This window comes from Grammomys surdaster, unplaced genomic scaffold (genome assembly GCF_004785775.1).
Source record: "Grammomys surdaster isolate TR1022 unplaced genomic scaffold, NIH_TR_1.0 205, whole genome shotgun sequence".
NCBI classification, from domain to species: domain Eukaryota; kingdom Metazoa; phylum Chordata; class Mammalia; order Rodentia; family Muridae; genus Grammomys; species Grammomys surdaster.
Genome location: NW_021604650.1, coordinates 653,205 through 667,127, shown reverse-complemented (window position 1 = coordinate 667,127; position 13,923 = coordinate 653,205). Strand labels below are relative to the sequence as shown.

At 49.2% G+C, this 13,923-nt stretch overlaps 2 protein-coding genes across 2 annotated transcripts in view; one reads left to right on the top strand and one right to left on the bottom strand.

The window, feature by feature from the left end:
• Nucleotides 1–237: 237 nt before the first annotated feature.
• On the top strand, nucleotides 238–7,628 carry CUNH11orf95 (chromosome unknown C11orf95 homolog). Its single transcript, XM_028771004.1, has 5 exons — nucleotides 238–247; nucleotides 1,745–2,266; nucleotides 2,930–3,319; nucleotides 3,560–4,117; nucleotides 4,295–7,628. The coding sequence occupies exons 1-5, from the start codon at nucleotides 238–240 to the stop codon at nucleotides 4,756–4,758; spliced, it is 1,944 nt and encodes a 647-aa protein (XP_028626837.1). The 3' UTR covers nucleotides 4,759–7,628.
• Nucleotides 7,625–13,923, bottom strand: part of Rtn3 (reticulon 3) — a 48,595-nt gene continuing 42,296 nt past the window's right edge. The window contains exons 3-7 of the mRNA XM_028770955.1: nucleotides 13,338–13,476; nucleotides 12,952–13,021; nucleotides 12,099–12,145; nucleotides 10,802–10,860; nucleotides 7,625–9,656 (exon numbers count right to left, since the gene is read on the bottom strand). Coding sequence (XP_028626788.1) covers nucleotides 9,611–9,656; nucleotides 10,802–10,860; nucleotides 12,099–12,145; nucleotides 12,952–13,021; nucleotides 13,338–13,476 — 361 coding nt within the window. The 3' untranslated portion in view covers nucleotides 7,625–9,610. The remainder of the gene's footprint in view (nucleotides 9,657–10,801; nucleotides 10,861–12,098; nucleotides 12,146–12,951; nucleotides 13,022–13,337; nucleotides 13,477–13,923) is intronic.

Here is a 13,923-nt window from a genome sequence, read left to right as displayed (position 1 = left end):
TTGGAACTTGCGGCTCCCGCCCTTTCTCTTTCACACTCCTAATTGGTCTTTCTTTTAAAGGCTACCCAGTCCCTCTGTCCCTTTCTTAGGCTTTCCCCAGAGTAGCGTAGCTCGGGATTCCGCTGTTCTCGGGTATGCCGTCCCTTTCTGCGTGGGCTTGCGTGCCTTCCCTTCACGATTACGCTACGAGAAACAAAGCGCAGCCTGCGTCCTGGGGTCCCCCGTCTGTCATCTCCCATGTCGGGAAGTAAGGGATGGGTTCGCACACGAAAGTGGATGCCCCCTCCTGCCCGTGCGTTCTCTCGTTTCAGAATTGATTTTGGCCCCAGTTTGTCAGCTGTACCAAGACTCGCCGGTCTTAGTTGACCCTTAAAATCAACTGCTTTTTTGTCTCCCGACTGCAGGGCTCATTGCCTTTAGATCAGCGGAGGTTCCGTCCTGACTAGGGAGACTGTTCTCTACTCTCTGAGCTCCCCTTCCTGTAAACCCCCCACCCCCCTTTTTTTTTTTTTTAAATCTCAGCTCCTCTTTTTTCTTTCTTTCTTTCTTTTTTTCTTTCTGCTCTTAAAGGGCCAGTCTGCCTTAGATTTAACACGGGGCTCCTGCACTGGAAGGATGCTTAGTAGGATGATAGCTATTCAGTCAGTGCGTTTGCAGACAAAGACGCATAGGCCCAGAGAGCGGACGTGACCTACCAAAGGTCACTGGGCAAGGCACCAGTGAAGCCAGATCTCGAATCTAATGTTTTTTCTACACCTCTACCTAAAAAAAAGTAATGGAAGCCAAACAAACAAACAAACACACAGACAAAAATAAAAAAATAAAAAAAAGACAACAAAAACCAACTCCATATGGGGACAAGAACCCGCTCTGATCCTGTCATTTGTTTGTCTGACTCTGGGATTCTGTACTGAGAGAGTGACCAGAATCTGCTTGCTTAGTCTTTGTGGCCAGGAGACCATTTTCTAAATAAAAAATGGTCAGCCAGCACTGCAAGGAGGGCTCTGGGTGAAGGAACACTAATGGGTTGGCAAGGCCCCAGAAGTGCACACCTTTGGGAAGGCTCGGCAGTAAGGTGGTCCCTACCAGCACAAATGAGATAATGCCTAGAAAGACTGAATGGGTGTGCTGGGTGGTGGCTGCTCCCCCGCCTACCTCCCCTTTTCAGGTCTGCTCCCAGACTCTGGGGAAGTCCAAGTCTGAGAAACTCCTTTCCCTGGAGGTGTTGACAGCTGTGTCTTAGGTGTCCCGACAGTGGAAGACCTGACAGTTCACACCTCATCCCTAAACTGCTATTTACAAGATGGCATATTTGAGGCATATTGGAAAAGGGAGATAACCTTTGGTGGGGGCCCTCCTGGAGGGGCCTGAGGTGGGTGGTGGTGTGCACCGATCTGGGTGCAGACAAATACCCCCTATTGTTCCCCTCTCCCTACTGCTTGCTCCATTCTGCCTGTAACTGCCCAGCCTGCTGAGTTTCCGGCTTCCTCCCTCCTTAGACCCCTGTAGGCTGGCATCCTCCTTGGCCTTCACCTTGGTTTTAAGGTCTTCAGTAAGGTAGCCCAGTGTCCACATCCCTTTGTTCTGCCGAGCTGGGTACCTGCTCTCCATGGGTGTTCTGACTCCCTTCCCCCCCCCCCTTTCCCTTGCTCTTGCCTTCCCTTTCTCCCCCTAAACTTCCCCGCCCCTTCTCATGCTTCCAAATCAAAGCCTTAGGTCCTTTCTCTGGAAATCTGAGATTGAGAACCTGTCTCCCTTTTCCCTTCTTCAGGACAAGCTCTTCAGCTGGAAGGGGGTGCCTTGGGGTCCTGGGGGAGTGCCCCCCTACCCTCCTCCAGGGCCAGGGGACCAGCATCTTCAGGCAGGAAATACTCAGATCATTGTGAGGCTCGGGCCTCGAGGCCTGGAAAGAGTCGAATCCCTGGCAGGGACCACCGGCGCTATTACCACGACCACTGGCGGCTGGAGTATCTGATGGACTTCATCCCCTCCCGGCACGGCATGGTGTGTATGGTGTGTGGCAGCTCCCTGGCCACACTCAAGCTCAGCACCATCAAGAGGCACATCCGCCAGAAACACCCCTACTCCCTCCATTGGAGCCCCAGGGAGAAGGAGGTCATCAGCAACAGCTGGGACGCCCATCTGGGGCTGGGGGCCTGTGGTGAGGCTGAGAGCCTGGGGGCCCAGGGGGCTGAGGAGGAGGAAGAAGAAGATGAAGAGGAGGAGGAGAGGGCCAACGTTCAAGCTTGCCCACCCAAGGGCTCAGGTAATACAGAATATGGAGAGGCAGGGGCTTGTGTGTAATGGGGCTCAGGGAGGGGGCTGCTTTTCTGCCTTTTTTTTTTTTTTGAGCAAGTCTCTGTTCTTTGGGTGGAGTCTGTTCACTGCCCTTACTGTTGAGCGTGGGGAGGGATAGTGGTGTCGGGGTAGGCCTAGACACTGTAGTTGTAGGGGTGTGAGGGTCAGGTTGAGGAAGGGTACTTTGTGAGGGAAGTGGGGTGTAGTGTTGGCACAGTGAAGCCCAGGGAAGGGGCTGAAATCTGGGTTTAGGGAGGCTGGGTGGGACTTGAGTGAGTGAACAGGATTAGGGAGAGGGTTAAGATAAAGGGAGTGAGTGTGGTGGCATATGCTTGTTATTCTAGTATTAGGAACGTGGAGGCAGGGGCATCACTAGATAGGCAGTGGCTAGATAGGGCCTTTGAACCCAGCCTAGGCTGTATGAGATTCTGTGTTTAAAAAAAAAAAGAAAAGAAAACAAAACAACAACAACAAAAAGCAGAACAGAAAAAGATGTAAGAGGAGAGGAAAAGACAGGCATGGGACCTGAGTCAGAGTTGAGTGAGAAAGAGGTTGTGTGTGGAGCACCTGGCTGTGGTGGAGGACTCCCCAGAGGGCCAGAGACTCAGTTGCTTCCCTCGAACCCTTTCAGGCAAAGCCCCAGCTGGTGGGGGCTGCCGGCGCCAGCGGCGAGGGGTCCGAGGGGGCCCAGCGGCACCTCGGCGCCGGCGCCTGGCAGCCTCCCGAAGGGCTGGGGGCAGCAGGGGGCTGGGGGCCCGGCGCCTGGAGCGGAGGCTGAAGGAGTCACTGCAGAACTGGTTCCGGGCTGAGTGTCTCATGGACTACGACCCACGGGGGAATCGGCTGGTGTGCATGGCCTGCGGCCGGGCACTGCCCAGCCTACACTTGGACGACATCCGTGCTCACGTGCTGGAGGTGCACCCCAGCTCCCTAGGGCTCAGTGGCCCCCAGCGCAGTGCCCTGCTGCAGGCCTGGGGTGACCAGCCTGAGGCTCTGTCTGAGCTCACCCAGCCCTCACCAGGTGCGAGGCTGTCCCAGGGCTGAGATCCCTTCAGTATTTGGGAGGCAGGGATTTTTGGTTGAGGGCTGCAGGCCTATTTTCCCTTTACACACAAACATTCAACTTCCCACCCATCTCTCTCTGGCTGGGGCCGGCTAGCTTGGGGCTGGGGTGAGGAGTAAGGATGGAACCCTCTTGTGTGGGTAAGGACAACCCAGCCAGAAGGCTGAGAGCCCTTCTCCTTCACCCCTTCCCCAACAGACGATGACCTCGTCCCCCAGGACCTGACCAGAAAGAGCCGGGACTCCGCCCCCGCTTCTGGAGCCCCCTCCTCTCAGGATCTCAGCCCCCCAGACGTAAAGGAGGAGGCTGGCTGGGTGCCTGAGAGGCCCGGGCCGGCGGCGGAGGAGGAGGCCGAGGAGGGCGAGGGCGAGGGCGAGAGGGCGGGCATCCCGGGCCGGCCTCGGAGGGGCCGAGACCATCGCCGCCACTACCAGGAGCGCTGGCGGCTGGAGTACCTCATGGAGCTGGACGGCTGCCGGCGCGGCCTGGTGTGCATGGTGTGCGGGGGCGCGCTGGCCTCGCTCAAGATGAGCACCATCAAGCGACACATCCGCCAGCGCCATCCCGGCTCCAACAGCCTCAGCGGGCCAGTCAAAGCCCTCATCGCCCAGGAGTGGAGCGAAAAGGCCGCACACCTGCTGGCCCTGGGGCTGCCCAGGCCGGAGTCGCCCAGCGGCCCCGTCGCCCCCAGCACAGCCTCAGCCTCTGAGGAGGGGGGAGGGGCCGAGGAGGCGGAGCCAGAGGAGGAGTGGTGGGGTGAGCCTGTGGAGGGCCAGAGCTACTGGCAAGGGAGAGAGGGCAGGGCTCGGCGGGAAGGGTGGCGAGAATGGAAGGCTGTAGAGAGACGGGAGGACGGCACCGGAGAGTAGTGGAGAGCAGGACTGGGCCTAATTCTTGCCACTGGCTCCAAGGTAGCCCTTTGTTCTTCTCCAGGCGACGCGCCGCAGTCCCCTGGAGCTCCGTCGGAGCGACCTGCCGAGGAAGAGGAGGACGAAGATGACAGCCAGGAACCCGGGGGCCTGGCCTTCCCACCGCTGCCACTGCCGCCACCGCCACCTCCCCCGCCGCCGCCGCCTCGTAGTCGGGAGCAGCGGCGCAACTACCAGCCGCGCTGGCGGGGCGAGTACTTGATGGACTACGACGGCAGTCGACGCGGGCTGGTGTGCATGGTGTGCGGGGGCGCGCTGGCCACGCTCAAGGTGAGCACCATCAAGCGACACATTCTGCAGGTGCATCCCTTCTCTATGGACTTCACCCCGGAGGAGCGCCAGACCATTTTGGAGGCCTACGAGGAGGCCGCGCTGCGTTGCTACGGCCACGAGGGCTTCGGGCCACCTGCTCCGGCGCCACGAGACAGCGGCGCGGATCTCAAGCCTGGCGCAGTGTGTCGCGCGTAGCAGTCACCCTGCTATGGCCTGGCCCTTGGGCTGAGAGACCTTGATGTCAGGCCCTGGGACCCTCACCGCCCCGCTGGCCGGGCTAAACCAGGGCTGCGGATGGGAATGGGATGGCGCCGCTGCAGTCCTCCGGTGACACTCCTCTGTGCCAGCCTTAGTATTTGCGCCTCTGGCGCGCAATAGCCTTGGGGTCCCGGCGCTCTTTGTGGGGTGCTCCGCGCTTCCTGAAAAGCCAAAGCGCCTCCGCAGTGTTCGCAGTGAGCACTCTCGGCGGTCCCCGGGGGCGCAGTGCTGCCAGGCCGGGGTGGGGGCGCAGTCAGTCAGTATTAGGGTTGAAGGCAGGGCGCAGGGAAGTCAGGAAGGACGGGCTGGCCACAAGCCCTGGCCAGTGGCCCAGTTCTATGCGGCCTCACGCCAGCGGGCGCGGCTTTCGGCTCCCAGGCTGTGGGGTCCAATAGGTATTCTTGGCCTCTCAGAGGCCCAGGCAATGGACTGGGGCTGAGCAGTGGGCGGGGTGCGGGCGGAACGGTGGGGCCCAGTCTGCTGCGCCAGCTTCCCCGGCTGGCCTAGGGGACAGCGCACCCATCCTGGGCCACTGCCACGCCTTCGGGACCGGGGGCATAAAGGGATTAGCACTTTTTCTTTTGGCCCTCCTGCTCAGAGGGCTTCTGTTACCCACATGGTGAAAGCAGCAGGAGCACTCTTGGTCCAGTGCCAGTACTGTTCCACCTCAGAGCGCTGGAGCGGTTGGGCTCTATTACTGCCCCCTCTGAACGTGAATTGTTCTCGGTGGACACGCTACTGGTTCTCAGCTCCCAGGGCTTGGGGTCTGGCCTTGGGCCTCCCTTGCTCTTACCCGAAACAGCGCCAGGCCCCGTGGTGCCAAAAGGGCCCCTCAATCTCCCAGGCAGGTCCGAGAGGGATATGTAGATTTCATTCTCCCGTGGAGAACAGGTGGTCCGAAGATCAGGCCCTTTTCTGCTCTTTGTATTTTATTTTGAAACTGTATTTAATGCTTTTTATATCAAGGGGAGAGGGGAACTGGCCCAATCACCCTTACGTGCAAATGTCTTATTTATTATGCGTGTATCAGAGATAAGCTGTGAGGTGGTGGAGGAAGAACTGAGATGGGAGTGTGGTGAGGGGATTGGGAGTATTCTAGGTATCTCCATGTTCCCTTGGCCTTTTGTCTCCAGGTCCAGTGTCTGCTCTTCACAAAGGGAAGTCACTGCAGGCACTGTGCCCTCCTTTTAAAGTCAGGGTGTGGTGGTCAAGGCGTGGGACCCGGGTTCTGGGGCCAGTGCAGCCCTTGTGGTGAGAAAACAAGAAAAGAAATCCCTTCTCACCCTCCAGAGCCAGAGCTCAAGGTTCAAGTGCCTCAGGCCCAGTTCCCTAGATAGAGAGATGGATTTTATACCACGGATTTTATAGCATTTTTTATAATTCAAGATTGTCAGTGGGAAGGGACCCTGGAGCTTACAAACTGATCCCTTTAAAATCTCAACTCCCAGTTCAGTGAGCTTTGCACTATATTGCACTGCTTCCAATCTGGCAAGTTACCAAGACTTCTTTACCTATTAGGCCTGTCAAAGTGTGTGTTGGGCACTGCAGGTCCACAGCACTTGTGATTCCTGAGGACAGCAAAGTACTGTACTTCCTGGGAATGAGGATGCAGGCGCTTTCAGCAGTGCAGACATGTCAGTCAGAACTCCAGGTGGGGCCCACTTTCCCTGCCGCTGAGGTTTCCCCAGCGGAATTAGGCTGCTTATCTGTGCTTGTTTTGAGGCCATCAGGTATTCTGGAACGGCTGCTGGCTCAGTGAAATTCCAGTTTTGACCAGCCAGGGTTTTGGAGACAGTATTAAAATCTTAAGAACAGAGATTATGGATAGTGCCAGGGTGTGCACTTACCCTTTTTTGCTTTCCATCATGCATGTTTTTAAGCTGAGGATGATTATCCTCTCCCACCTCCACATAAATTGGAGCTGCTGGTTGTGGTTGGCAGAGCTCACTGCAGAAGTTCAGGTTAGCTGGGCCAAATGATTTCAGCAGTCTCCAGGGTAGCATCATCTTGACACTTGATGGAGACACATTCTTGGGCCCACCTGATTACTAAAAAAGGGTGGGGCCCACAATACATTTTGATAGGCCTTTCCCATACAGTTGCAACTCTCAAGGTGGTTGTCAAGTACCTCTGCAGTGATTCTGCCATGATGACCTATGGCCTCAAGGGGCTGGTGAGTCTCCTCCCTTGGAGTCTGACATGAACAGGTGAAGTTCCTTCATTGTTTTGTTAAAGATTATGCTTGCTATTATGGCCCATATGTAAATGTTACTCTGGATACATATTTATATGCCATGTTACTTAGTGACACTATTCAAACATTTGTATGTGTATTTGTGAAGTTGTTTGCATCAGTCATAAAGTAGCCCACCCCCCACCCCCCAGAGGTATGTTGAATAAAATCAAGAAGTCCAGCCATGAGTCACAGTCAACTTAGTTTGGGGGCAGAGCAAGTCAGAGTAGTTCTGATGTCAGACCAGATATGCAATGACCATCTCAGTTTTAGCTGCATGTGGTTTACAGGCTGCTTCCTGTGGCAAGTGGGGAATCTTCCTATTCCCAGGCAGGTGAGAGGCTGAACCAGAGCCTTTCAGCCCAGTCACTTCTAAGGTCATCCTTTATGGGGTCTCTTAACTTCATTTTAGAAACCAAATGTAGTGCAGCTTGTGCTCAGTGCCATGGGAATCCTTGCAATCTTGGGAGTTCTTTTTCAAAGTTCCTGAAATGAGGGTGGGAGTGAGCGAAAGCCTTTGCTCTCACTTCACCCAAACTGTGTACAAAGAATAAAGTTGCAGACTGATGAGACAGTCACTGTGTGTTTTATTTATAATTAATACATCAATTTGCAGTTTTACAGGGACCAAAAGAACTCCTTGGTACTACTGTATTTTATTTTGCACGCACAGACACGTACACAATTTCATTAGTAATTTTTCATCTCTACATTTTTCTTAAAAAAAAAAAACAACAAACTCTCATGTGACACAGAAATCTTTCTAATTATTTTAACACAGCGGCAGCAACAAAGAAAAGAGCAAGGTGTGGAGGCTTCCAGTGCAGAATGGGGTCCCTTGTTAGGAGACTCCAAAGACCATCGGTGCATTCGCTTCCATGGAGGGCAGAGGATGGTGATGGAGTGTTGTCTACAGTGGAAACCAAGGATTCAAAATGTACAGGGGTAAAGAAACTTAAAACAGAGTAAGGCATTCTATCTATTGAAATCTGTAAGTCATTTCCCAAAAGGATTGGAAAGAGGACCCATTCCTACTTTTACAGTCACAGAACTTTGTGACCATCAAATACCTTGAAGTCCCCAGCTCTTACTTTCTCACAGTAGAGCAGGGCTGAGAACTGAAGGACTCTTGGATGCCAGTTTTCAAGCTGACTGGGTTTCCATGCTGAAGGAGAGATGCAAGGTCTCAGATAAGAAATCAAGATCCCCAGACACCTCCACTGATGCCATTGTAAGTTCTGTTGTCTTATCAGTATCACCTGGTCTTGCTTGGCCACACACAACCTAAAAGTTCTGGAAAACACTCTCTAAAATGAGTACTGTGGTTCATGGTTCAGACTATTTCATCAATATGTCTGAAAATGGAGATCCTTTCAGAACTGCACTGACTGAAAGCAGCTGCGTGTCATGCTTTTAGAAATGTACCTCCTCTTATCAGCCAAGGCCTCTGACTACAACTAGTCTCTGATTAGTCTGACTACATGACTTGCAGTCAGTGGGGCTTTGGTCCTCAGGCTAAAGCACTGCAAAGCACTGGTGGCAACAGCAGGGGTGGCAACAGCAGGGAAGAAACAGAAGGAATGCTTTTCATATTCTGTACCTCACTCCCCACAGACTGAGATAGGATTACAATAACTCAATGGCTGGGAGCCCACATGCAGATTATTTTTCTTAACAAGTTTATAGCAGTGTACAGCAGTTACAGACATTTATTTCATAATAAGAAAAGTACAACCATATTTATTAAACTTGAGGTAAGGTGGGCAAGGAAAAGAGGGAAAAGCACATTCTGGAATGATTTCTCAAACCATCACTTACACTGGTACCCCAGACCAATGGCTTGGACACTGCCCTCCCAGCTGGCAGAGCCCTTCCTTCCCTAGGAAGAGCAGCAGAGAGGGTGGCTGCTGCCCTCCTGCTGACTGCTCCATCCAGTGTCTCCCTCACCACCCTGTATTTCTCAAGTGGCATTCTGGAAATAGGGAATCACCTCTATCACCTGTAAGTTATTCAGAGCAGACAGTTCTTTCATTAAGGAAGAAGAGGAGCAGTAAGAGTAGCTGCTTGTGTGTGAGGCAGGAATGTGGGACTGGAAGGCCATACAAACCCAATGGAAGAAATCCCACTCTTGCCCCAGACTATTTATTCATAAGTTAATCATTATTCCCTAACTTAAAAATAAGGGCAAAATTGTAAATGGGAGCTGTGTATGAGTCCTTGAAACTGGATAGAGGACCCTAGAGACATGGCTCTTTTCTATTCCCCTCTTATGATACATGTAAAGCTCCACAACCACTGTGCTCTCAGTAATTCTATTAATCTGATTCAATCTTTATTCTTTAGGGTTCTAAGAGATCAGTTCTTTTTTCAGTCTAACACATCTTGTGCTTGGTACTGAGGGTAAAGGGAGAGGAGGGGAGAACACCAAATTAAAAAGAACAAACAACTTGGAACCAAACTGGCTGACACTGAGCAAGTTCCTTCATAGTACAAGTGACGATGTTATGACTATTAAATGGTGTTTTAGTAACTGTTGCAATTCTGGCTTCCATGTGCTTATTCTGCCTTTTTTTTGGCGATTCCAGGAAGCTTTGCTTGGATCCTATTGAGGAAAGAAAAAGAAAACTGAAAATATTTGTTTTTAATATACATTTGTTCTAGGTCTATTCCCCAGGAATGGGTGCAATCAGGTAGGGCTCAGTTGTCTGGAACAAGCCTGAGGGGGTCCCACCACACTGCCATTACTGCAGGGCCTGAGTCTGTTTCACTACAGTGATCCCTGGGCCCTTCACTGGGATCCAGGAAGAATCAAAAAGTCCATTTCTTTTGCTTTGTGAAGTACAAGAAAAGGTGTCAAAAAGGAATGACAAGTTAGCAAGACTAGATGTGTGAAAAGGACATGGCTGGTTGGTTCATGGTTCTCTGAACTACTAGGTCTCTGAACTACAAGAGGACATCAGAGCTGCCTTTTACTCTGGTGAAGTGGTCATTTGAACCTTCAGTGATGTCAAAGCTGCTCTCCATAGATGTGACATCTCACAGAGGGTTATACACATCAACTAACACTTTCAACAACAAAGCAGGCCTGGTGAACAGTACCAATTGTATTTCAACAATGTATTTCTGTGAGTGTACAATAAAACAAACAAGTCAGGTGAGGATTCTGGCATCAACACCCACCTGCCTGGCTTACATTCAGTTTCTTCTTTTTGCTTTGTCGATGGAAATCTGGAGCCATGTATGCTAAGCAAATGTTTTACCGCTAAACTACACTCCTAACCCATTCAGCTTCCTCTTTTTTTTTTTTGGTTTTTCGAGACAGGGTTTCTCTGTGTAGCCCTGGCTGTCCTGGAACTCATTCTGTAGACCAGGCTGGCCTCGAACTCAGAAATCCGCCTGCCTCTGTCTCTCCTCCCAAGTGCTGGGATTAAAGGCGTGCGCCACCACTGCCCTGCCCGGCTAATCTCAGATTTCTTAATGAGGAAGGAGAAAGGAGATTCTCTTCCAGGGTTCACATCCTTAACCAGGTGGCCCAGCTTAGTGAGGATCCACTCCTTGTTTTTAACTTTACTTCCTGTGCCCTGGGGCTTCTGCCCTGGCCACAGCTGGATTGAGGAGCCACTCAGGCTTGGTCACTGCCCGGCTAAAATTAGTTACTTTTGACAGTAACATTTATATAAGAGACTAAACAATAAGGGGGAGGGGTCCACATGGGAAATAGTGAACATGGTCCCTAAGTACACTTACTTTTCAACAATTGACTTGGTCTGATCCCGGGCAATCCCAACATAGTGGTCAATCTGCGTCTTTAAGAAAGAAAGGAAGGAAAGAAGGCTCAGCTGGGCAATAAAGGGGCTAAGAATTTTTAATTTCAAAATTTTTCATACAATATATATTTTGGTAATATTCTCACTTCCCCAAAAAGGCACTCTTCTCCTGTTTAGTGCAACCATTAAAAATCCCACTATTCACTATTCATGAAAATAAAAATGATGTCTAGTTTTTCAGAAGTTACAAACTTCTGTTTTCAGATTTCAACAACACTTCAAAATAAAAATTACACATCATTTGTAGAACTAGAACTTACGTGGTGTTTTCTGTAGCAACACTGAAGTACTTTCTAAGTATTGGAAACTGCAGATTTAATCTGTATTCTGTAGTTGTGATGTGTTTTGGCTCCAGGGCATTATTAATTCATTTAATAATAAAAAGCCAAAAATATTTTTGTTTATATGTATGTACATATCAGTGCATGTGTGTATGAGTGTGCATGTGTCTATGGAGGCAAAATTTGGATATAAGGTTTCTCTTCAATTGCTCTCTACCTTTTAATTTAATTAATTTAAAGATAAGGTCTCATGGAACCTAAGCTGGCCTCCAATTTACTAAGTAGATAAGGATGAACCATGAGTTTCTGATCTTCCTGACTCACCTCCGACATACTATAGGTATGCACCACTATATACAATTTATGTGGTGTTAGGGCTCAAAACCCAGGGGCTTATACATACTAGGCAAGTACTTTACCAACTAACCACATCCCCAGCTATCTACTGTATTTTTTGAGACAGTTCAGTCCCTCACTGAACCTATAGCTCACTGATTTGGTTAGAATGGCTGGCCAACCAGCCCCAGAGATCCTCCCCAGGGCTCAGATTGCAGGTGTACATTTAACACCAAGTATTTTTATGTGGGTGCCTGAGATAAGAACTCAGGTTCTCATGCTTGTGTGACAAGCATTTTACCAACTGAGCTATCTCCCTAGCTCTCCCAAAAGGTCTTCAGATGGATAGCTAATATACTTGGTCCACAATGGAAACATCTGCTCACACTAACATTTCCTTCAAACTGCAGTTTAGTTTTTAGAAGCTTAGCTTTAATATAAAGCATCTTTTTTTTTTTTTGGAATGGATAATTCATCTCTATGACACAGAACATCTATCTAGGTCTCCAGTCTCTCTTATTATCAGTTTCTTACTTTGCTTAAAATGAACTGAAGCCAGTCACACATTTCTCAGCATATCTGCTCCAGACAAATGCCTACCTTATACTTCTCATAGACAATTGGGACGCTGAAAACAAGCAGCTCGGCTGTAAGACAGAATAAAAACACAGTAAGTGCAAATGTGAGACTCAAGCAGCATAGATATTTCTTCATGAAGTATAGAGAAACAATCAAAAAGAGAAAAATAAGAGCTCTCGCAATTGAGAATAGCTAGGAGAGAGCAGATACAGATAGTGTTGAAAACCCGTAACAGGCTATTTTCTTTGTATGACAGGTGTCAGCTTCTAAACTACAAATGTGGTTTCTAAAAACAAAGTCCCCATATTTAACCAAATTTAAACAGTGTTCTTTATTCAGAGTTGCTTTGAAATCCTTTGTGAAACCATTTAATAAACTCTCAGTTACAAGCCCAGGTTACTCTAATATCTACAGCACTCTCTATAGATATCGCAGGCTGGCCATGTGGAGTAAGTGGTCATGCTGTGTACATACTCTTTACACAACTACTCTACTCATGGGCTACGTTTTTGTGGTTGCTGTTTGTTTTATTGATGGTCTTATATATCCTCAGTGGGCCCAGAACTCATTATGAAGCTTAACATGATGCTGAATTCCTTAACTTCCTGATTCCTTCTACCTAGTGCTGGTGTTATAGTTGTACACCATCATGCCTGGCTGCCCTGGCCTTTTTTATTTTTTTATTTTTTTATTTTTCTTTTGAGACAGGGTCTTATTAAGTTACCCAGGCTGACCTTGAAGGTTTGATTCTCCTGCCTCAGCTTCTTGAACACCTTTGATTATAGGTGTGTACCATCTGGCTCAGCATTTACAGTTAATCTTACAAGTCTTTTAAAGAAATAAGCACATAGACACACTTTCCTTGTCACCTTACCGAGAATCAGAAGGGTAATTCCATTAAAAACAGCACCAACATAGGTCATCAGCCACATGAAGACAGCCAGCTGTGAAGGTCAATGTCAGAAGGTTAAATAAGAATAAAGATACCCCTGAGTTCAAGCTAACTAGGTTTGCATCAATGCAGTGTCTTATGACACAGATCACCCATGTGCACTTATAGTCAGAAAACTCACTGTCTTGGGGTCTATAAAGAGACTAGTAATTACAGGGTGTTGTGCTGATGACCGCTAGTCTACTGCTGCTCTCCAGAGGGAGGTGGCAGCTTTCTGTTGATAGCTATCTTGTTTTTACAGGCTTTCTCTTTTCTGATAAAACCCTATATGCCCTATTTTACCTCTAAATTAAAGCCCAGCAACTAACCTTCAAGGAGTCAACCAAGTCTTCTACCAGAAAGAGACGAATAATGAGTTTGAGGGCCTTGTTGACATGCACCATTGCAGCATTCATATAGTTGTGGAAAGCTTCTGAGGACAGTGTAATGTCCACATCCAGGTAGGCCCTTCAGAGGAAGAAAAAACAGTCACACATGTGACACACAAGGGGAAATTCTTCAACAGCACAGTGGTATTTTAGTGTGAAATCAGCATTCTAGATATCTGTAGGGGACACAGCTGTCCTTTACTGAATAAAAGCTAATATGCCAGTTATCTATGAATTGTAAGGCTTTCATGTACAACGAAGAACTATCTGGTGTGGATATATCAAAATACATTCTGTGGGAATGTATATCAGATAGCAGAGGACTTGCCTAGCACACATGAGATCCTGGTTCAATCTTCAGCATTATAAAACAAACAGGTAAAAACCAAAAATTCATTTGTATGTGTTTGTGTGAATTTGTATGTGGAGGTCAGAGAACAATTGTGGCTTTGTCCTCTCTGTCCTGTCCGCCTGCCTGCCTATCTATCTATCTATCTATCTATCTATCTATCTATCTATCTATCTA

Coding starts and splice junctions, on each gene's coding strand:
- CUNH11orf95 (XM_028771004.1), top strand. Junction 3,320..3,559: donor GCTCACCCAGCCCTCACCAG/GTGCGAGGCTGT, acceptor CTTCCCCAACAG/ACGATGACCTCGTCCCCCAG. Junction 4,118..4,294: donor GCCAGAGGAGGAGTGGTGGG/GTGAGCCTGTGG, acceptor GTTCTTCTCCAG/GCGACGCGCCGCAGTCCCCT.